At 42.1% G+C, this 23,435-nt stretch overlaps 1 protein-coding gene across 1 annotated transcript in view; it reads right to left on the reverse strand.

Annotated features, from left to right (window-relative positions):
- Nucleotides 1-398: 398 nt before the first annotated feature.
- EZR (ezrin) overlaps nucleotides 399-23,435 on the reverse strand; it is a 36,913-nt gene continuing 13,876 nt past the window's right edge. The window contains exons 2-13 of the mRNA XM_050894057.1: nucleotides 19,243-19,326; nucleotides 14,214-14,309; nucleotides 13,102-13,376; nucleotides 12,176-12,259; nucleotides 11,382-11,528; nucleotides 8,087-8,183; nucleotides 4,628-4,791; nucleotides 3,526-3,656; nucleotides 2,654-2,814; nucleotides 2,243-2,335; nucleotides 1,044-1,295; nucleotides 399-703 (exon numbers count right to left, since the gene is read on the reverse strand). Coding sequence (XP_050750014.1) covers nucleotides 539-703; nucleotides 1,044-1,295; nucleotides 2,243-2,335; nucleotides 2,654-2,814; nucleotides 3,526-3,656; nucleotides 4,628-4,791; nucleotides 8,087-8,183; nucleotides 11,382-11,528; nucleotides 12,176-12,259; nucleotides 13,102-13,376; nucleotides 14,214-14,309; nucleotides 19,243-19,326 — 1,749 coding nt within the window. The 3' untranslated portion in view covers nucleotides 399-538. The remainder of the gene's footprint in view (nucleotides 704-1,043; nucleotides 1,296-2,242; nucleotides 2,336-2,653; nucleotides 2,815-3,525; nucleotides 3,657-4,627; nucleotides 4,792-8,086; nucleotides 8,184-11,381; nucleotides 11,529-12,175; nucleotides 12,260-13,101; nucleotides 13,377-14,213; nucleotides 14,310-19,242; nucleotides 19,327-23,435) is intronic.

Below are 23,435 nucleotides of genomic sequence, written 5' to 3' on the forward strand. Positions count from 1 at the left end.
GCAGAACATGGGCATCAAGACCAAGGGAAAAAACAGGATGTACACACACACATGCACGCATGTACACACAGGTGCTTGCAAATCCCGAGTTCTACAACCTGTCTTCTCAACTGTTGGACTTTTCACTGTAACTAATAATACAAAGACATATGGCACAAAATTCACCCACAGTTTGCTTATTTTTAGACCAAGCTGAATCCAGCACCTGCACAGGACACGTATCTTCAACTAGAAGCACGGCCTATTAAAATTTGTCTTGCTTAAAGAGAGATGTGACATAAGGCCTTTTGGCACTAAGCAAAGGCATGAGCAAGCTACCCGGATCAGTGGTATAATGAGTTTTTAACTATACCAAATTTAATAGAAGGTATGGAATAAAAGGGAGATTCAAACACCTCTGGGTTTAGAGAACATTTGTTAAGTATCATACAGTGACCCCTCCTCAGGGAAGAAACACCACAACAAAAAAACCCCAAAACAAGAACACAGCATTAAGATCTGCCTTTCCCACAGTTCTGCCTTCTTGTTACAGGCATCATTACATCGCCTCAAACTCATCAATTCTCTGCTTGGTGTTGCCTTGCCGGATCTGCCGCAGTGTCTTGTACTTGTCCCGTCCCTGTCGCATGTTCTCTGAGTGGATAATATCATTGTGGGTCCTCTTATTCTCATCTCTAGCCTGGGCCAGCTCATCTGTCAGCACCTGCAATATAAAGAACATTAAATAGAGATGATACATGGGAAGCTTTCAGCTCATGACAGTAGTGTTCTTTGGTGAGAGTTGACAGTTGTTAAATGACCGGACAGATCAGTGACATGGTTACAACATACGCTTTCCATAAACACTATGGATGATATAAGTAATTGCAAAGCCTGAGCAATGAGAGTAATCTTTATATACCTTGTCTTTAAGTCAAACTGCCTATAGGAACTGTAAAGGAAGAGAAACTATCATGCTTTGTGTGCTTAACCAAGTGGTTAAATGATCTGTTTTCCAGGAATGATTGTTTCAAGTACTCTGCCTCCTCCAAACATTGTCTTACCCTCAGTTGCCTCTGTACACGTTCATTCTTCTCTGCTTCAGTAATGCGTATCTCCTCATTGCGGTCATTCCTGATCCCCTCGCTGGAGAACTCTGCGCTGTAGGCAGAGTACTCAGATCCTTCATCTTGCAAGTTATCATGGACATGGTAGTTCACTGGCTCATAGACAGGTGGTGGTGGTGGAGGTGGAGCAGTCATTACCAGGTGTAGCTCCTCCTTTGTCTTTACCAGATCCTCCTGGGCTTCCTTGGCCTTTAGGAAAAGAGTGAAAAGTATTTTAAATGCATTTCTTGCTTTAAACCAGCTTAACGAACACTTTAATGCTTATCTTCCCAGTTTTTTCAATCTACTATGAAAAGCAAGAAAGAGGGAATTAAGTCTCTGCAGCTGACAGTACTCTGTTACAGTCTTACACAGAACATTTTTTTTTTTTTTTGCTAGTGATGCTATCATCATCCACTGTGTAATGTACAGGGGATCTGAACAAAGAATCTTCTTCCAGTAAAACACAGTCTAGAAAAAATAGTTCTGTGGGAAGCTACAGTTATCTTCATCCTGTTCTCCATTTGAAGAGCTGTAGGCCGTACATACAGGTTCCACAGAGCAAGAACTTAGATTCCCAAGTTGGCATTTTTAATGCAATTACACACTAGGCAGTCAGCTTCCTTGGTTCAGTGGTTCTGCCCTCCCACGCAGGCTGCAGCGCTAGTCAGAGGGCACTGGCAGCACCAGGCGCTCCGAGCCTTGCATGGTTTATTTTTGGTTTCAGTGCATCAAATCATTAAACTCTCCCGACCCAGGTACCAGGAAGCCACTGGCAACAACACACACTCCTCAAGACTGGTACCTGCAGTGCGGCTGCATTTGCAGCATCTTCTCTTGATTGATGTAATGTTTTCAGACATTACATCATGGATTAAATGCATCATTTATACATGCACCCCTTCCCCTCCATGGCTCCAAGATGATGATCACATTTTTAGGTTTTATACAGGCTTCCATTTTGAATTGTGACTGAAGGCTTGTGGGAAGAAAGGTGTCTTGCAGGCATATTGCACATTCATCACAAGTCTGCCCTTCTCTGCTGGTGTACAGATGTTTGTCTCCACATGTTTAGAGAAGTCATACCAGGCTAAGCACCGTGGTATGCTCTGCTCAAGTGTAAAACTTCAGAGCAACTTTGTGAAGCAGATACTCACTCTGATTTGCCACTCTTCAACCTCGCTCTCTTTACGTCTCCTTGCCTCTTCAAGAAGTGCAATCCTGGCTGTATACTCTGCAAGCTCTGTAGCCTGTTGAATAATAAAACTGGAATTATAAGGACTCTTAAAAAAAATGAAACAAAGCAAACAAAACACCAAACACAACAAAGAAACACTGTTGACTGAGAAAAGACCCAAGTGTTACACTCCACTGTAATAAAGACCGAATTGGAAATTAAGAACAAAAAAGTAGATTGCTTATGATAGAAACCAGTGCCACAATGATGCTATCACATGGTCTAGTACTTCACTGCACTATGTTTTCTCCCTGGAGAACAAGGCTTTGCCTTACTCAAAAGGCACAGTAACATGCCTGTATATCTTATCCTCAAAATGACTGGGTCTTACCAGCTGTTCCTGGCTCTTTATCTGGTCCATAGTTTGTCTCTCCAGCTCTTCCTTGGCCTGCAGAGCAGCCAAACGATCAGCTTCCAAGCGTTCCGCTTCCTCCTGGGCGCGTCTCCTTTCCTCCTCCAGCTGAATGGCTCTTTGGATCTGATCCGAGAGCTCTGGAAAAAGACGGAGCAATGTGGTTAGTCCACAAGCCTCATCAAAGCGAAGGGACTACAGACAGTCTCTTAGGTAACTGCAGAAGTCATGACAAGCACTTTACTCCAGCTTGCAATATCCCTTCGCTGCGCACCTCAAAGTAATTATTTGCATAGTGCATCAAGTAACTGAATTCAGAAGTAGTCAGCTGCACGTTATAATTAAATCTTCTGCAAGATATTTGCACTGAAGTCTGTAACACTGACATGATTCTGCTGCCCTTAATTGACAGTTTACTGCAAGGACCAGATGTCGCTGTCTCCAATCTGCTCATCTGTGCATTGAAACAGAAGCTTTCATTTCACTGGGAAGACTTGGTCCCAAAGTACTTTTTCTGTTAGGAGTTAAGTAAAAAGTACTTGAGCTCTGAACTCTTGCTGCTCACTGCTGGAAAAGGCTATACTACTTAAACCCTCTTGGCAACAGGGGAAAACAGAGTTCGTGCCCTTCAGTTCCCAAATACAATCAGCAGATTTTATGCTACTTTCATACTTTGGATGATCTCAGCAGTGTGCGCACATGTGTGTATTTATCCGTATAAGCAGATATTAGCAAGCCTTGCCAAGAGATCCCAGTGTCACCAGATTTAGGGTAGGTGTTGGCAGCGACCCGTATAACCCTTCTATGGAGCACAACACACATGGTCTGGTCAGCCAGTACAAGTACTTTACCTTTCTCTGCTTTCTGAGTCTTCACCTCATACTCTTGTAGCCTCACCAGCAGCTCCTCCTTCTCCCTCAACATTTGCTCTTTCTCCCTCTCAATTGTCTCCCTCTTCTTCTTTTCATTTTCTAGTTGTTGCCTGTTAGAAACAGATTTCATGCTTGAAGCTCACTTTCAGACCTAAGCTACAGCCAGGCAAGAAAGTTGGCTGAGCAGGCCATGGGCAGGCTCCCTCCTCCAGGCAGCTCAATGGGAAGTGACTGCCACAAAACAAGAGCCAGAAGACAGAAATACATACAGCCTGTTCCTTCATCACTTCAGAATTTGTGCTCAGTTTTTGCTATCCCATTTCATAAAAACATTTGTATTTTTGTTGCCCGCCACAGAAATTTAGAACACCAAATAGCTACTAGATGCAGAGAGAGAAAACCAGGACTCTACTGCACAGCAGAGGAGATTTAACTTTGTTACTTCTGGCATAAGGGAAGTCAAGGATGTGTGAAAACAAGAGCACTGAGGGAACGAAGACAAACAAGCCATAAATACAGGAGAAAAGCAACATGATTTCTGGAATCATAAGCAACCCGCAGCCAGTCGTAGAAGTTCAATGGAATTGCTAATCCTTTTTCCTTGCCTGTAAGAGGTCTCCCAGTCCCCTCTTCCCAGTGTACACACAGGCTCCCTGTGAAGGTTTCTCCCCTACTCCCAGCCATCCCACGGTCCAACACATAAACCAGGTCCTAACACTCAAGAGTCAGGAGAACGCCTCTCTAGGTGTGTGCTACCACACAAAAGCCCACTGTGCCTTTACTTGCACATTTCCTTGCAACTCTCAAGACTGCAAACAGGACAGCAGACTACACAGCCACAGGTCCGAGCAAGAAGAGTAATGCTCACAGTCCCGCTGCAGGATATCCCGAGTCCACCCCCGTAAGCCAGAGCTCTGGGGCCACACGTACGCCTTACGAACGTGGGACGGCTCACGGCCTTGCCTAAGCAAAACCCACGTTTCTGACTGCTGCCCTGCAGGTACAGCTGCCTGCTGAACCCTGGCAGTTTGGTGTCGTTTCTCTCTGCCACCCCGTCCCCACTGTCTGTATTCAAGCTCACCTTTCCAGTTGTTTCTGGTGCTTCTCCTCCCGGGCCTGGGCTTTCATCTGTTGCACCTCAATGGTGTCGGGCTTCCTGCGCCGCATATACAGTTCATGGTTGCCCATGCAGAGCTGCAGGATCCTCTTGTTAATTCTCAGGCGAGGGGCGTAAAACACAAAGTCCTAGAAGAGAGACACCACACACTCGGTTTTCCAAGCGTGCTTTCTCTTCTCCCAGCTAACTGCAGACAGATCATCTTGCCACTAATTCCACTGTAATCAAGACATACACTCAGGCCATTTAAATATAGCAGCAGGGAGTGCCAATATCATCTGAAGGCAAAACAATTGTTATTTATATACTCCATTTAAAGTCTACATAGAATTGACAAGTTACTCTTCTAGAAAAAGTATCTTTTAGAGAAAATTAACAATCTCCATTTAGAGGAGACTTTGTGGAGTTTGGAAATGTTGCAGAAGATTCTGGGTTGGCAGGTAACCATCTGGGCAACTCATAGACCTCTAGCATTGAGTAATTAGTTTTTAAGTTTGCATGGTTTTGTGACTGAAAGATAAAGCATGAAACTAAAAATGTATTGCAGACTATTAAAGTAACTGTATAGAATTTCCTGATCTATTTGAATCAATATTCAAGGCACCATCTGTGTTTTTTCAGAGAAAGAGAAGAAATACATTCCAATATCATTCTTTCCTCTCCATGGCATTTCCTAGTTAAGTTGACGTAGGCTGTTACAAGCGTGTCAAATGAAAGCTGGTTTTTTTTGAACGACCAAACATATGGGTTATTTTGAATATTGGGTTGCAGGCAGTAACAAAACACAAGATATTCTAAAATTTCTCATTCGGCAAAAAGAACAGCCCAAAATTTCTTATTATCTATGTTATAACCAGGCTTTTACAGAAACTATACACCAGACTGGATCTTCTAGAAGTAAATCTGCTAAGAAAGGGATACAGAGGGCCAAGTTCATTACCTGCCTGATGATTTTTCCGAGTCCACAACCATACATGTTTACAATGCAGTCTGAACTTACACAGTGAACAAACTGCATCTTTGTGCCTTTTTTTGTGTACTATGTGGACGGTGATATGGGCAGTGGGCAAGCTGCCACATTACCACCATAAACTACTACCCATTCCTTAGAATCACTCTCCTGTGGATTGCCTCACTGTTAGCAAGAGGTGGAACTGAGAAGGAGCACACAGGCTCTACACTTTCGCATGGCAGCAGTGATCATGTTTTTAATTGCCTGACCTCAGAAGCACAAGTTGTGGCTATCTCTGGGAAATCCGGAAGTCACACTAGAAGCAATGAAAAGCTCTCCAGGTACTATCAAGATGAACGTGAATATGCTGACAAAGACTCGTTTTCTTCAATGCATTTTCCTCATTCACATACTGACTGCAAAAGAGGCAGGCAGCGCAGCGTGTTGTGCTCCCCCACTAAATCCTGCCGGAGCCATTCAGAGCTGTACAGGTCTGATACTGCTAACCATAAGCTATTCATCCCACCTCCTACTTCTGACAAGTAATTTTAAAAACAAACAGTTTGTGTACACTGTGATGAACAGGTCCTATCCTGAGGCAAGGTTCACTTAGATGGAAGTAAATACTGAGGGCATGGATGATGGTTGCGTTTGTCATTTAAGGCTATAACATTCACATAAGAACATAAAAGAATCACCTCCTTTCCTCATCCCCAGCCTCCCCCTGGTCTTGCACAACTGGGAGCATCGCAGCTTGATATTTTAAAGATAATGTGCTGAAGGTGTTGGAGTACGTGGGCAGACAGGCCTAAAAATTAAAAAGCTTGTTCTGGGCAAGGTGCCGCAGGACTCTACCCCTTACATTAGTGTCCATTTAAACTCTGACATGTAGAATCCTCCAAATTAAAGGGGAGCTTCCAACGCACATCTTGGGTGGACTGAGTATTTTGCTGTAGTTATAATACTTGCCTTTTTAAAAGGAGACACAAGCATATGAAAAGAGCCAGACAACTTCCTGAATGCTCAGAATTAGTGTCCAGATAAATTCTTCTTTCAGGCATAGCTTTAAACATACCACCGAGAGGGAAAAGGACAGTTGACACAGGAGGAGGAAACATAATTGAGGTTTTCAATGTTAACACCTTTCTGTATCAGCCTCTTGCAAGTCTCCCATTTCAAACTCAGTCAGATTTACTGTTGGGGAGTGGATGAAAAGCTGTGATCCACAAACAGAAGATTAATACTTCGTAATGTGTACAACACAGCCAAGAGGCTCTTCTATTGAGAAAAGCATGCCTGACAGAACAGCTTTCTATCTCTATGGAGTTTTGTTGGCTTTCACTAACAGCATCACAGAAAGCAGCTCCTCTCCCCCCAAAACCCAGGTTGTTATCTGGAGGAAAGCCCTGCAGCACACTGTGCATTAGTATCCTTTAAATTACTGGGAGGACCTTTTTCTGTTAAAGAGATTTATAAGCCATCACCCTTTGCCAAAGCCAAACTGCTTATTATTTCTCAGGGCTGTACTTACCCACCAAGGCCAAGTGCTGAGGTGGGGGAAGAGAAGAAGAGGAGGCCTTTCTCAACTATTCCAATAGTTTCACAAGACTGACAGAATGAGATCCACCTATACCAGTTATTCCACTTTACGTTCTCAACAGGTCAAAGTAAGTTGCTAATTCTTTGCTAAAATAACTCTGAAAACATGTTTATAAGTATTGAAAAGCAACATTCACAGGTAGCTACATTTCAGCTACAAGGCCAGGTTGATGGGGCTTTGAGCAACCTGGTCTAGTGGAAGGTGACCCTACCCATGGCAGGGGGGTTGGAACTAGGTGATCTTTAAGGTCCCTTCCAACCCAAACCGTTCTGATTCTATGATTCAGTTCTCCACAGAAATCATACCTCTGCCATTTACCCTAGTATTCAAGAAGGTCAATGAACACCATGGTCCTTAACCGGCTTTTACTCTTTCAGTAGCGTGGAAGTGAGCAGTGAGCATTAAGATGAGAAGCCATAAGTATCCATGTGGTTTTGCAGTAGCATTTAAATGATTTTTGTGGGTTTTTTTTTTTTAATGAACAACAACAACAAAAAGTTACCCACCAGCTTCCATGCACTGAAAGAAATGGGGAGAGGACTAGTCTCAGTATAATCCGGCTACACAGAAGACACACAGAACTAGCAAAGAATCTCAGATTTAAGCATAAGGCTACCTAGTTTGCTAGGAAAAAAAAAAGGACTCTGCAGTTGTAAAATCCTTGTCTTTCTCCATGTTAGGTACCACCATAAGCCCTTTATTTATGCTGCACAGAAAAACAGACAGCTCTAAATACACCCTAAATACTAAGGTTCATTTTGCATCTAGAATATCTGCAGCTTTCTCCTCTCCAAAGACTACTTTATTTTGAGGTAACACAGTATTAATTGTTCATATGCAGTATCCAGGAATCCATTCTAGATATACTTACTGGTGCCTTCTTGTCAATAGGCTTTATAACAAACTTCTTGTCGTTGAAAGAGATGTTTCTGATTTCGCTCCAGGGGAACCCAATCTTTGGAGTCAGTCTGGAAAGCAGAGAAATATTTTTAAGAGATGCTGCAATGAACATTTCCCCCCCCCCCCCCCCCACATTGCTTCTAACACACAGACTCAGTGGGATGCAACACTTCACACAGCTCTCCCAATAGAGAAAAGACAGTAGTTGAACCAAAAACCCACAGGGAGTAGGAAAAGAAGCCTAGTCACCTCACTTAGAGTCTCTTCTCATTTTGGTCACCCACCCTACTGACCTTTGGCTATGCAATAGGGATGGTCTCTACTGAAGCCACACACTCAGCTTTACCAAACACCTGCTTTAAGTTCATTTCTTTGAAATCAGGGCCTAAAATCCGCAGAGTGCAGACTTCAGGTATATGTGCTCTGCTTCCCGGAGGCTTCTCATACATCATGGGAGGCATAAGCCAAAGTAACTCAGCCGCTCCCCACACCTTCTAGCACCCACAGAGAAGTCCACCCTGCTGTGTTACAGCTACCCCAGTTACCTCCATGCTGCCTTCACTTCTGAAGTGCTGGGCAGGCACAAACACAATTGGTAGAAGCAGATTTCTTGTCTTTTGTTTCCTCCCCTAGATTACAGGCAAGGCTAGTAACAAAGAGCCCTGTTCTTTCCTTCCATGCAAACTGCTCTTTCAGCCTGTCCCACTAGTCACCAAGCAGAACTTTACACGTTGGTTGTGCAACGAGCTGCACCACATGGCGCTCTCCTATTGGAAAGCACCCCTACGAAGCAAAGGGCAAGATTCAGATTCCCAGCTCTTCCTCACTGCTTAGGAGTTCAGGTCTGTTGGTTTGTTTAAAATTACTTCTTTAAGCTTCACTAATCATTTGAGATTTTCCTCTGCTTTAATTTCTCCAGACTCTTGCATCTAAAAAGCACCACGTTATTCATGAGATCAAATGTTTCTGAGCCATTCCAGTACTTCACCCTTGCATACCTGCCCAGCTCTGCAGCAAGTTCTGCTATTACAAGGACTTGTGTATTTGACTGTAACTAACTCCTTTAATTCCCTCCCAACCAAATATTTCAAATTTTATGTTTAATATCACATTATTATTCTTTTATTCTTCTCTTATCAAGGGAGGGTATATTCTCTAGAGAGAGCAGTTAACGATTAAGAATTGTGTCTTACATAAACAATAATACCAACAAGCAATCTTCTTGTTATTATCTAACCCCTCCAATATATGTGTCTCTGACACACACTGAAGTGCTGACAATTATTTCTAGCAAATGGTTTGAAGACACAAGTATTTAATGTTTAACACTTAGAGAAACATCTATCATCATGGTGAACCACTCGAACTCTAAGAATCCTTTCTATGGAGCTCATTGGTTAAGGAAAAAAGCTGGCAATTTTGGAGGAATTTGACTCATTGTCAGAGAGATGGAAAGCTACTACATAGCACGATTTCACTGGGCCCAAGCATAAAAAAAAACTTGCTTCATTTAAAATCAGACATCAAGAAAAAAATACATTCTCTTCAGAACTTACCATTCCCTAACCTTTAACTCAACTGCAAGATTATGCAAGTGTGTGTAACATTAAGAACTGTAAAGAAAATTATTTGATTAGACTGAGATTAACTAATTACTCCAGCCTCTGTCATATTAGCTTAAGTGTTTCAACCCTAGATAATACAGTATGATGGACAACTAAAATAATTCACTTTATTAATAAGTTCTAATGCAGATTCTCCTCTTTAATGCAGAAAAAAAAGTGCTTGAAAAATACCTAGAAGTGGGACACTGACATACACTGCAGTATAGAGGCTCACACACCTATAGCACAGTCTCATTTTCCTCAGGTTGAACTTCGACAATGAAATCTTTGCTTTTTCACCTTTGCCCCAGTCCCCAAATTTTGCACGTACAAACCAGAGGCGAGGTACACGTTACTATTTTTCTAGTCTCCATATCTGCTTAAAAGACTTAATTACATAGTAGCAAGAGTTACAGCAGAAACAAGCAGTTTATTCCCGCACCGTATTTGTTTTGCAAATGCTCTTGATAGCTCTTTGCAGTCAATAGCTATATCCTGTCTGCTTCTGCAGCTCGAAAAACCTGTTTGTGTGACCATGGTTACATAGCAAGACTAGTCATTCAAGACTGAAGTATTACATGAGCGAAACTACTTTTCTTTCAAGTGACACTCCTTGTTTTCTGGGTGACAGCACATATTAGCATTGCAAAAAAGACTGCATTTCTCTTTGCCATCTTAACAGAAGCTGCAGAGCGTTCCAGTTAATATTTGGGTTGCATTCGAAGCTTTTTGGAGGCAAAGATGTAGAACAGGTGAAATCCCTTCTGTATTACAATGATACTCTGTTATAGATTAGTGAGATGAAACCAAGACTTGGAACGTGGCGGGGGGGGGGGGGGGGGGGGGGGGGGGGGCCTGGGAAGCAGTCTAGACAGCAACCTTCATCTAAAAAAAAAAAAAAATATGTGTATTTTAACTCCCCTTCAATCCTTCAGTTGTGGAGTATTAGAAGAGACTAGCAGCCTTAGACACAGCTGTTCTTGCCTTCCTTTTATGTTTATTTATAGATGTAGTCTATCATTTCCCACGTACTATTCAATTAATAATGGCTCTGCCTTTACCAGAAGGGCCGATTAAAACTATGCATACCTCGTAAAGACCTCATTTCATACCTCGTTCACGGTAACTATATAGGTTAACTCCTCCCTGAGTTCTGGGTGTTATCCAGCTTTGGTTTCATGTCCACCCCATAATCTGTCTTTTTCAAAACCAGGCAGTTGTACACACATCTATCATTACCTTCAGTATAGGAATGGCCTTAGATGTCCAAACACTCTGCAGATATGTCAGCCTATCTAGGTTCTCTTATTGTACCCACTGCTGGCACACCTGGCAACCTGACTCAAGGAAAGTGAGCTTGGTAAACTCCTTAGTTCAGGGTTCAGCTCTACCACTGTGCACAATTTACCACATGGCATTGTACAACTGACATCTCTTTTTATGCGGTAGGTAGCATTAGCAGGTCAGGCTACAAAGGTCAGTAAAGTCCTGAAAGCATAAATGACATGAAAGCTCATTTCCTAGCACAGCTTCACGTACTGATCCAAAATTGGAATACGAGCAAGTTCTAAACTTTGCCCTGATCCTGTAAATGAGAAATGACCCTTGGCTCCCACACCAGCCCTCGCTCTGGGAGATCAGAGGTGAAAACAAAAACCTTACTTATCATCCTTTTCATAGATGTTGAGCCCCAAGGCATCAACTCCCAGCCAAAGGTCAGTTCCTTTCTTATTCTTGATTTCAAAGTAGTTGATTCCATACATCTCCAGGTCTTGAGCAATCTTCAGGTATTCCAGCATGGCATTCTCTCTGGTTGAGACAGGAAGGAGAGCAGATGTTAGCTTCTCATTTATCTGACTATTTCAGAAACCACAAAGCCCTCAGAAGAAACAAGTAACTTTTCCTAAACCCACACATCAAACACAGGAGTTAAAACTGAACATTCACCATTTGGTGATTCACTTTAGAAGTTATGATATTACACCTATGAACACACACACACACACACAGAGTACTCCCATTTACCAAGCCCTAGTGTTTCCGGACAGAAAATTAGCAACATTCACCTCCCTCAGCATTCATCCTTGTCTCAAGGTACAGTCAGTAGGAAAGGTATAGTATCTGAACTTTCCCCATCTGCCAATGCAAATGCTTCAACAAACATAAGGTTAGACATACACCTTTACTTTTTTCCCCGCCCAAGATCATCACTGATACACTGGACCTAGGTCCAGGATCTTCAGGAAGTCATCCAAGACACTGTTCTCAGCACCAGTGCAAACATCCTACTGAGTTTTACCATGTGATTCAATGCTGGACTAGAAAATATACACCAAGAGTTCCCCCACAGAGGTGGCTCTTGGAGTCTATTTCAAAAGCATGTTGTAGAACTGCAAGCTTAAGGTAATCAACCAGCAACAAAGTGACCAGCCTAAGGACCAATACAAAACACTTACTTGAGCATGCCACTGTGTTCAGCATGCCACACCTGGATCCGTTCTTCCCACTGCTCTCTGGAGAGTTTATGCTGGTCCATCACCCTACACAAGGAAAGAGATATTAGCAAGATTAGACTTTATGTTCTGCAGTATCCATTGATGCTGATCTTTGCTATAGCCTTACGGAAAAATTAGTCCCACCCATGAAGTCTTACTGAAACCAAGAGGAAGATCCTACTCAGCCCAGAGATGTACTCTGTGAAGCAGAGCAATTCAGAATGAACAAAAACCCTCTGCAAAGCCTTCCTGGTCACTGACCAGAGACATGAGAGGAGTAAGCAGAAGACTGCAAAAGAATTACATATGCACTGTAGACATCAGAGGGTTAAAGCAAAGCAAAAGTTGGTGTCACTCCTGGAATTACACACTGCTGCAGAGTGTCATCAGGAAGTGTAAACAGAAGCCATTTGTCTGACAACATACACTTATCCTGTGTGTGGATGGACTATGTAGCCTCAAGGCATGCTTTCCAGATACAAGATTTTTAGGACTGTACATTAGGATTAAGGACACACAACCCAACCTTCTTCCACGGATTATACATTCTTGACTGAATGCCGCTCTTTTCTTCTTAAAGAGGAGACATTCATACTGCTAGTTACCAGCGTGGCAGCAATGTTTAGGAAAGAAAAGCTGAATTCAAAGTATACTTCCTTTCCCTAACCAACCCAAGGAGAGAGCACAAAACCATACTCTAATATGACAGATAGAAATAAAAGAAGGAAAACACCCAAATGCATACAGTTCAATTTAAAAAAAAAAAAAAAATCGTGCTTTCAGTGAAACTCTTTGTATTTAATTAGAATGCAAATTCTTGGCTTTTAAAAAAAACAACAAAAAAACCACCGAAAAAAATGGGAGACTGCATCAACCAACTCCTTCACCTTTGGGGGATCAGACGTTCTGAATTGAGGTATCCAGGCTTGTGCACATCTTTGTTGTAATCTCCAAATTTGGCCTGCACAGCATAGGAGCCAAGAAGTACTGCTGTTTCAGGAGGACAGTAGATCTCATCGCTGAGGATCCCTTCCTTCACCTGCAGAAAGAAGAGCTTCTGCGTGATGTCCTGGATCAGCTCTTCAGACACATCCTCTGGGAAGAACTTGGCACGGAATTTGAACTGGAGGGGATTCTCCTTTCTGATTTCTTGAGCGGAAACCTGAGGACAGAGGTGACACCACAACTGATCAGGGTTGCAAACAATAGAATAAATTGCTTTTACACAGAAAAAAGGATTTGGGGCATTTGCCTTAAAGAGGTGAGTGACTGGCAACTCATTAATGGAATTCCTTAATTCTGGCTGCTTACTGGTATGAGAACACAGGGGAGATGCATTATGTTTTCCAACTAAGCCAGTAAAATTCTGTTTGTACAGCAAACCTTGGTCACTGGAGAATGATTTACCATGCCGTATCAGGTGGCAAACCCATCCAGTATTGTATGCGTTCGACAGAGAACAGCCCCCTGACATTAAACAGGTATGTCACTGACTGCCCCATCAAGAACAACAGTTCATACCCTCATAAGAACTGCAAGTCCACAAACAAGAGCACATCAGAGGCATCAGCACTCTGTTACAACCACCCAGTTACAACTGCTCAGCCTTGAAGTGACCTATCTTTCTGATTAGTGCAACAACTGATCCTGTACAAGCGGAGACTAAAACCATCACTAGCCAAGACGTTCCTCCAGTCACAGCAAGAATAGCTGTTTCTAACCAACAAAGCACAACATCAAGCTGCTGCTGTACATCTGACAAATGCTATAAAGCTTTCTACAATTCACACAGAGAGAAAGGGCAAACTTCCACCATGCCACACCTCACCCAAACAGTTCCCATGGAGGTCACAAAGTTCTCTCTAAAAATAATCCTGGAGTTATGAGAATCAAGGAACAATCAGCAACAGGTACAAGGTTTATAAAGTTGCAGCCAATAACACATCAGGAATCATGTAAGCTTTAACCTTTGTTCAGCAATTAGCCTGAAGTCTGTTACCTTTTTGTCAAGCTTCAGCCAAGTCTGGAATCCTTTGTTGTCCACATACTGAAGACCAAAGTACCACACTTCTCGCAAACCTATGGTTTTAACTACCTGCAACAGAAAAGTAAAAAAATAAAAAATAAAAAAAAAGTTATTGTAGTATTGTAGGTGACAGTTCACCTGACGTCCAGGTATCCTCTCAAGTCCCGCATCACCTGCGGGCACAGGCAACAGCCTAAACCTACTCATCTGGCATCTCTTAATTTCATCTTGTAGACAAAGATATACAGCTGCCGTAGTAGATGACAGCAATGGCATAGGCTAAGCTACTTGTCCCACCCACTTCCTAGGAGACGATGATTCTGGGGAAACCGGGAGAGACAAACAGGGCAAGCAACAGGCCACCAACTGCTAGACTGGTACACTGGCAGCAGGTGGGGCTTCTGCTTGCTTGTATCTACTGGCCCTTCTTAAAACTGTACTTGGTGAAGCAGACAAGTTACTTCTCTCACCAAAGCTTACGGTGAGATGGTCTGTAATGGTGTTAGTACTAACTACAACTAGTTAGCAGTACTAATGGCTTGAGTGATCTTGTCTGCCAGTCACCAAAGATTATTTGGCTGGAGGAAGCAACTGAGGGATGCTTCACACAGCTGTTGCAGTAAGCTCCCCGTGCAGTTTTGAGAATTAAAACAAGCTGCAAGTATTCTCAGTCAAGGGTATTCTTTTTTTAAACTCACACAAAGACTGGTTTTGAAGGACAAAATATATTGATGGCCCAACATTAGGACAAATTTCATTTCATATATTGTAAATACTAACCAGACGAAAGATCCAGAAACACCATCTGTTGACTGGATGGCACACTTACTAGTGAAAACAGTCCTGTTTGGATACATTCCTTTTCCTCAGCGGAGGAGATAGCCTAACAAGTTCCTGACCTCATCCTACTCTTGACCGCTTGTTCTTATAGCCCAGTAGTTTGCTGCCAGCTCATCTACCTCTAAAGCTGTGCTCTAGACAGAGCCGAGATCTGGAAGGATCCACTACATACATATCTGGATCGCTTCTTTGATGTTATTTGCAGAATAGCCCCTCAAAAAGTGATGTAGGCATCACCATAGGGAGCTGAACTGAGTGGAAGGCAAGAGCTTTTTAAAACTACTTTGCAAGTTAGGAAAGTGTGACAAGACTTGAGAGGGTGTAGTTACATGTGCTTCAACAAGTCTAAGGTCTCAACCAAGGATCTGTTTCACCCTCCCCATTTATAGTATGGCTGGAGACACTCTGGCTGAAGAGCAGACTGGAGAAACAAGGATTTTAGGATACTTAATTAGTTTTTGCTGTAATTTCCCTTAAATTTTCTTACTGGTGAGCTAGAAGACAGCAGTCTGTACCTGGAAGCCAGAGCTTCCTGGGGTTGGTAAGGGAGATAGAGAAAAACGCACCATTCTGATTAGCACTCTGAGAATTATTGTTTGTGTGACATTGTTGAATAACAGGCAATGTATAAAGTTTAGTGATATAAGCAGACCAAGAAAATTGCATAGTAGTATGAAAAATGTCACTAAGCAAATACAATTTTTAAGGATAAAGAGGTCAGTGCCCACTAGTTGAGGAAATGGGATAGCTTCATAGCTAGACACTGTGGGCTGTATTCAGTAGGCTACAGTTTATATATTCTACTTCAGCGGAGCCACAAGTAACTAGTTATAACTAACTAGAGTTTATGTTAAAAAAAACCCCAACCCAACACACAAAAAACCCCAAACCCCACAACTTTTTAAAAAAGAGCTGGGGTCTGAAAATACTTCAGCCTTTACTTGACTAAAATTCCTTTTCCCTCCTCCCCCAAAGTGGCTTGTTTCACTACAGAACAGACAAGTTTTCTGACAGCTAGACATATTTTTAGAAGGGTCAGAACTGGGCTTTACTCAATCTAGCAGAAAAGCAGGGGTATGTTGAGCGTGGTACTTCCTGTTGCACAAAAAAGTGTTGCAACTTTGTAAAAAAAAAAAGTTGCATAAATCAAGCAGTTATCAGGTCATCATCTCTGAATGTCTCTTACAACAGAAAAAGTACACTTTTTCTATAAATCAAGTTAGAAAGCTTGCAGAAGTTATGACCCCTCAAGTTCTTCCCAAAACCTAAAGGCAAGGAAGGAGAAAGTATTAAGCTAAACTTCACAATTTGACCATTTGAGTTCCAATACAAAGAACAAAGACATGAATGTTTTAGCCTGTATTCTGGAAAATGGTTTGTAAACTTCCTCCATAGCAAAACAAGGAAGAAGTAAGAACCAAGGCATTATATTCAAGATGGGAGACACCTCTCCCCCGCCCTCCTCAAATGCATGAAGCAGCAAATCTTAAGTCTGCCCATTCCACACAGAGATTCATTCACTCCCAGAAACTGCCAGCGGCATACTCTCCTCCATTTGAATTTCTTTTCCTCATGGCCAAGACAGCACACGACTGCCTGGGAGGCACTCCAGCCAGCTGCAGAGCCCGCTGCATTGGTTCTTGGGACACCTTGGACCATTGCGGCATAAACTCTGCACAGGTCTGGCTTGAGTGGAGCTGAACTCAATATTCACAGGTTTCCACTATTTTCCCCTTTCTATAAAAGGGAGCTATAATCCACCTTATGTGCAGGATACACTTATGCTAGCAAAGCCTAAAGCACAAGGGCACTGCCAAAGTAGTTTTGCTAGCTGACAGCCAGGCCAAGAAATCATCTTGTGGTTTTTAAAAATAGCCTGCTTCTTCAATGCCCTTTTCCCCCCACAGTGGTTCTGCAGCTCAAGTTGGGCCACTCCCCATACCTGCGAAAACCTGTTGCCTCCATAGGCTTTATGCAAGAGTAAATTCCATCCGAGATAAGGGCCTAGTAAAAGGCTTGCACAGCAGAAGTGAAGAGAGGATGTCAGAACAGTTGCAGCTAAACATACGGTCTTCACCTTCCCCAGTTTTGTGCTGCACACTTCACGTTATTCTTCTCTTGATATGCAGAAGTGCACCCCAACAAGGTATGGACTACAGATAAGAATTTCCAATCACAGGTTTTAAACCTGAGCCACAGGATGTAAGGAGCAAATCTTCATGAGGTGGTAGTCTATCCCGATAGTGCAGTAAGTGCTGCAACAAGCAGTCTTCAGAAATCCAGAACTATCTGGACAGCAAGCTAGAAGTATCTTGGATCTGAAGCATCCTGCCTTTTTCCGTGTTCTCAGGATTTTATGTTTCTCAGCTGGAGGTCAAGAAAGTAGTTTCTCTTCTGCCAGAGAGATGACCCTGACTCTTAACAGATGTAAACATTAGTGAATATATGGGGGGGGGGGGGGGGGGGGGGGAGTCTTTATTGAATCCTTGTCATAAGGAACATAATATGTACTTACACTGGCTGATCTAAGGCATCACTTTTAAAAACCTGGCTTCTAGTCATCTGGATTTTTGTACCCTCAGAGATGAAAGCCGAGTTCTCTGTTCTGGGTTAACGTGGAAGGGGCTGGGGGAGGAAGCTACCCTGATGCAAGGGTGATCAGCAGTGAATGGAAGGTCAAACACCAAATGCTGGTTCCATAAAAATGCAGGTTTCAAATGCACTTCACCAAATTTCCAGTCAATGAATACTTAACGTTTATCCCACATCAGTAATAATCAAAAGGAATTAAAGTTATATTTAATGCTAAACACAATTGGTAGTACTCTATTTTGTACTGTGAAGTTCTGCAGTGATTATAATTTGGTTTCCTCCTTTCACTCCTTCCAAGAACCCACTAAATGTTTTTTTGTTTGTTGGGGGTTTGGGGTTTTTTTTTGGGGGGTGGGGGGTGGTGGTGTTGGTTTGGTGGTTTTTTGGTGTTTTTTTTGTTTTGGTTTGGGTTTTTTTGGAAAAGTATTTCTCACTGCATAGTTGCCATAAGGCCTAGCAAGTTCTAAGTAACTCACTGAAACGAGAAATTGTACCAACAAAAACTTAGAAGGAATGGACATTGTTTAGCCAGTTCTGCCTACTTGAGTTAAAGCTCAACCACCCTTTGCTATCAAGGCTAGCAGGGGACAAGTGGAGGAGTGCACAGGAATTGCTGTAACACTTCGTAAATAGCTTAGTATGTGTAACTGAAGTCTGCATAGATCAATTCTTAGTTTTCAGAGTTCCAGCAGGAATAGCTAGAAGCAAGCTTTTTTGTTTTTAAATTCCAGAACACTAAGTTAAATTTTTCTGCTGAAATCTAGGCCTTGCTTCAGTTTTATAAGAACAAGCTACTTAAGAAAAGAATAATAATTTTACAAAGTGCTCTGTTTATTTTAGTTGTCTTCATCTAGGATGAAGGTCCTTCATAGGTCCATCTCCAAACAGACTTGTATATTGTTAATGCAGTAGCAGGAAGAATAACAGAAAGGGAGGAGAGTCTTGGCTACTCATGCCCTCCACTTCCCTGGGAGCCCTAGAGGGCAGCTAGACAAGTCTCTGCTCCATCCTGCTGCACAGGGGCTTCTTACAAGGCATGTTCCTATAGTTGCTGCATGGAGATGACAAACGCTTCTGGTTTTCCAGTAGTTTGGCAAACGAACACCTGTGGCAAGTGGCTACCTCCAACACAACTTCTGAATGAATGCAGCTATGCCTACGCCTTTGTCAGCCATCTGAAGACCTGATTCTGAAGAGTTTTATGCACAGGGACAACATTTCAACTTTAGAATTTAAGAAATAAATAAGAGCTAAGCTGTGTTTCAAAGCAAGAGGTGCATTTTTACACGCTACCTACGCTGTCCAGACATTTTAGTTCCCTTATGACACTTCATCACCCAACACTGCTAGGAAGACAGGTTTCACTGGAACATAACATACCTGCAAGGATTTTTGGTTTTTTCTTTTACTGTGATGGAATTTAGAGATCTTAGTTCAGACCAGGGCCCTTTGATTAGGAGGTGGAGAGAAGAAAGAAAGGTAGGTTTGGAATCCAGTCTTAAGAAAACACTATAGTCTGAAACGTACTCCAAGTTTAAAGAACAAGAGCCCATACCAACCCTTCACTGACCTGGTCAAACAGCTGTTTGCCTGTAGTGTTTGGCTGGATGGCAAACTCCAGCTCTGCATCCATAGTAACAACTCGAACATTGATCTAAGGAGAAAAACAAAAAGCATTGTTTAAGATGTATTGAAAGCTATTTCACAGTGTTAACACAGTACTTTGTGTACTATACAGTCTCCACGCTTTGATGCACTACCGTAACCTCTATAATATACACACTTAAGCCCCAATTAGATTTGTGTTATCACACCAGCAAACTTAATTGGGGCACTGACTTTGCTGTCTTATCCAGATTGCTCTGCAGGTTTTCCTACTCAACACAGGACTGGACTGACCTTCTGGTTAAACGAGAGGGCATTTTAGAGTTGACCATTTCCAGGCCTAAACCCCCTTGGAATAAGAGCTCCTGTGAGTGCACAGCATAGATGCCTGCAGGCCATCCCTTGGATTACGAAAGGCCCTAATGACTAAATTAAATTTAAGACTTATAATTTAACTTCCATTTATATTAGAGCTGGAATTAATCTGAGGTTTTAAAGGCAAAAGGCTGCAGATTATTCTTACGAAGCAATCAGCATTAACCCAATAAACATTCATTCTTTCCCTCATAAAAATCTACTCAGCACAAAAACAGCAGTTACGGTACTGAATGATACTACAGGGCAGGAGTTCACTAAGCTATCGCTGTTAGTGAAGAAACAACATAACCAGATTTACTGCAATGGCAGAAGTAAACTGCAAGACAGAGGTTACTATTGTATGCAGAAGGCAAGAGTGTTTAATGACTAGAAAAAGTCTATTAGCAGTTAATCAGGAGGCAAAAGCAGCAACTAAGCTTGCAGGAAATAGCATAAGGACCAGCAAAATGGCAAATCAGGAAAGGATTATCTCCAACTGTTCCGACTACAGGAGACTATATTGCTTGCAATATTATACTATGTCTCAAAAAAACCAACAACCCCAAAACAAATAAAAAAACCCCAAACTGGGATGATCGTGTGGTATAGTTCTACTAACCAGTTAGATTTGTAGCTTGGTATTTTAAAGGAAAGAGAAGAAAAAGTGGACGCGTAAACACAAGGCCAGACAACAGGTAAGCTACAGGCAGAAAAGATTTCATGACAATTTCCCAGCATTTTATAAATGTCACATTACAGGAAGCCAGAGCTAACAGACCAGGAGAGCCTGCTACAGCTGCGGCACTGGTGCCCAGCGCAGTGGTACACATTTGACGAAAGGAGAGGGAGGAGCAGAAGAGGAATAGAATCACTCACTACAAAGCCTTGACACTGCAGCAGTTTCCAGCCACTTAATTATGTATATTTACTCCAAGATAAATGTCAGGTAAAACAATGTTACAGTTAACACAGTACTGTGAATAAAACAAGTTGCCTCAGCTAATTTTAGTCAAATATATTGGAAAATTTTGCATTCCTTTTTTAGTGAGACATGAAGGCATCAAATGACTTTTAGCCTTTATAGAGTTGTTTCTTTCTCCTGCTCTCCCAGATGACAGAGGACCCTCCTATAGAAAGATGACTGAAGGTAGTTTCCAAGTCATGGAACCCCAGAACTGAGCCAGAGAAGATGACTGCTTAGGTGCCCCATCACTTTCAAGCTGTATTTTTAAAGCAGTCCCCTTGAAAATAGGATTTTTTTTTTTTTTTTAAATCCTTTAAAAGCAACAAGAATGAACAAGCAAGAAAAGTTTTCTAAGAGCTCCTTTTCCCAACTGTAGCATTTGGGATCCATAATGGAGCATGAAAGTATGCTTAAGGCTTTCTTTCTGTGCCTTAAGAACCAAAGGTTTCCCAAACAGTGTTTCCAGTGTAGGAAGGGAGGGGAAGTTCAGAAACAAAATTCTCAGGAACAGCAAGGTTGCAATTTGAAGATGTGACCTTAAAAAGCTCCTGTTGCTTAATCCCTCTCAACAATAAATCCCTAATCATATTGTAATCCCTTTCTACCCCCTTCAAGAAAACATATGCTTGTAAGTCAGTTTTGTATTGTGCAAGTTATTTGTACTTCCAGCTGAAACACCGCAGTGGGTGTAAATGAGTATCACTTTACAAGCTAAAGAACTCCCACTCCTTACCAGAAAACCTCCAGGATGTTGGCTGAGCACAGAATTCCAGCTGGTACCAGTACATGTGTCTTTTACTCTGTCTCCTTAGATGTTATTTGCTAGTAAAAAAAGGTAAACTCCCTAGTCTAGGGGAATACCCTGTATTACTCCAACCCTAAAAGACCCTTCTGGATATAGTCCCCTTCCTAAAGGATCAGCTACATAGTGAGCTATTTAGTGCTAAAGTCATCTACCTGCTACATCTTTTAAGAATTATTTTAGTATTAAGACCAAAAATTGAAGTCATCTGCTTTATACTGCAATCATTTAAAGCCATAAGCATGCAGGAACATGACTACTTGGTTATCCAAAAAGCTTTCAAGGACATTTGGGGGGTGTGGTAAAGGTTAATTTCTGTGTTCCTAAAGGGCTGAACAACCAGCAGTATAAAGAGGAATTCCCTGGTGTGCCCTCAGACAACCTGCTAGCCACATGACAGGCAGAGCAAGAAGGGACAGGGCCTCGAGCAGCTGTCACTTCAATGAGTTGATGGCTGCCTGGGAAAAATCCTTTGAGTCTCCTTCCTGCCATATTAATTCCTCTTGCTTCTCATCTCCAAACCCTAGCCTTGACTTCTAGAAGAACATAATGGTTTTAATAGTGTTTCTAAACAGATATCCTACAACCACTCCACACAAGCTTCTAGCCACAGAGAAGCTGGTAGTGAGGCAGGCAAACAGCGCTTAACCCACCTGAAACCCTAGTTTAGACAGTCTGAAGAAAGCTTGATGTCTGTTAGGCTGGGAGACGATCAGTTTGGCATTCAGCTCAGACCACATGAAACTCCCCATGGCGCCAAGACGATTAAATCAAAACCCAAGGTGCTAACCAATCCAAGATATCGTTGGGGAGGAAAACAGGGAACAACTCAGACTAATGTCTATCAGCAACAAAAAGAGCGAGACACAGTTAAGACAACTTTCACAAGTGAAGTCCTGCTCACCTTGTGTAGGCAAGGCAGGTCATTTGTAAGATCCCTACCAAATCCTGGCAGTACCCCAGGACAAAACTGAAGCCATAGCCAAAAAGAAAGCAGTTTTTAATTGTTTCAGAACACAGGTGCGTGGAGGCGGGAGAAGAGCACATGGCTGTTATACATGAAATAAGGGTTTTTAAATGCACATCACATGCTAAAAATCCTAGACAGTAAGATGTAACTTCCTTCTCAACAGGCCAATGCCATAACACTTTATGATTATACTTTTATGTCCGAGACTAACATACTTAAAATGAATGACAAACAGGGCCTCAGAAGGTTTGCTTGTGTGTACGAAAACGTTGCAGGACACAAGGTTTTCCTCTTCCCCTGTCTTAGGATGCATAAAATTGCTAACAAATTTGATCCAGAAGGGAAAAAACATGCTGTTGAAAAGGCAATGCCATTTGCATTAAAAGGAAAAAACTCCATGAATCGTAAGAGACAACAGAAACCAAAGAACTTACTACACCGAATGACTGAACACTAATTCCATGACTTCAGACTGTTCAGGGTAGACTGTAACATGTTACCTACATGTCCAACTGGGACAAGAGAGTGGAAGATGAAAGATGGAACTGGAGAGAACTTCAAAATATAGTTTAAATAATCATAAAACTATGGAAAGTTCTTGTACTACAAGTTACAGTAGTTAGAATGGGATCTTCCTTGTTTTAGCAATGCCCTCAAGTTATGCATTTGTTCTTACTTTTTTGGTTCTTTTTTTTTTTGTTAAGACAACATCTCTTCTAATGCTAAGTCAGTAGATCAATCTATGGGACACTGCAGCCTTTCAGAGACTATGCACCATACAGTATCTAACTTGGAAAATTAAAGCACCATTTGAAAAACATTCAGAAAACATTGTCTTTTAAGGAGGCAACACATTGCCAACCAGCTGAGTAGCAACATCTTCTCTGTGTAAGATCCAAGACCCAGATAGGAACCCAGGATAACATTGCCTCTTCAATCCCTTCCTCGCATAAACACCCAGTTTCCAGGTGTGTTGGACACTATGCATGCACAGGTAGGTTTTTTTTTTTCTAAAGTCTGACTCTTGAGCTACAGCCTGTTGGTCCAGAATCTGTCTCTGGTTGC

Source organism: Gymnogyps californianus, chromosome 3, assembly GCF_018139145.2.
Source record: "Gymnogyps californianus isolate 813 chromosome 3, ASM1813914v2, whole genome shotgun sequence".
Classification (NCBI taxonomy): Eukaryota; Metazoa; Chordata; class Aves; order Accipitriformes; family Cathartidae; genus Gymnogyps; species Gymnogyps californianus.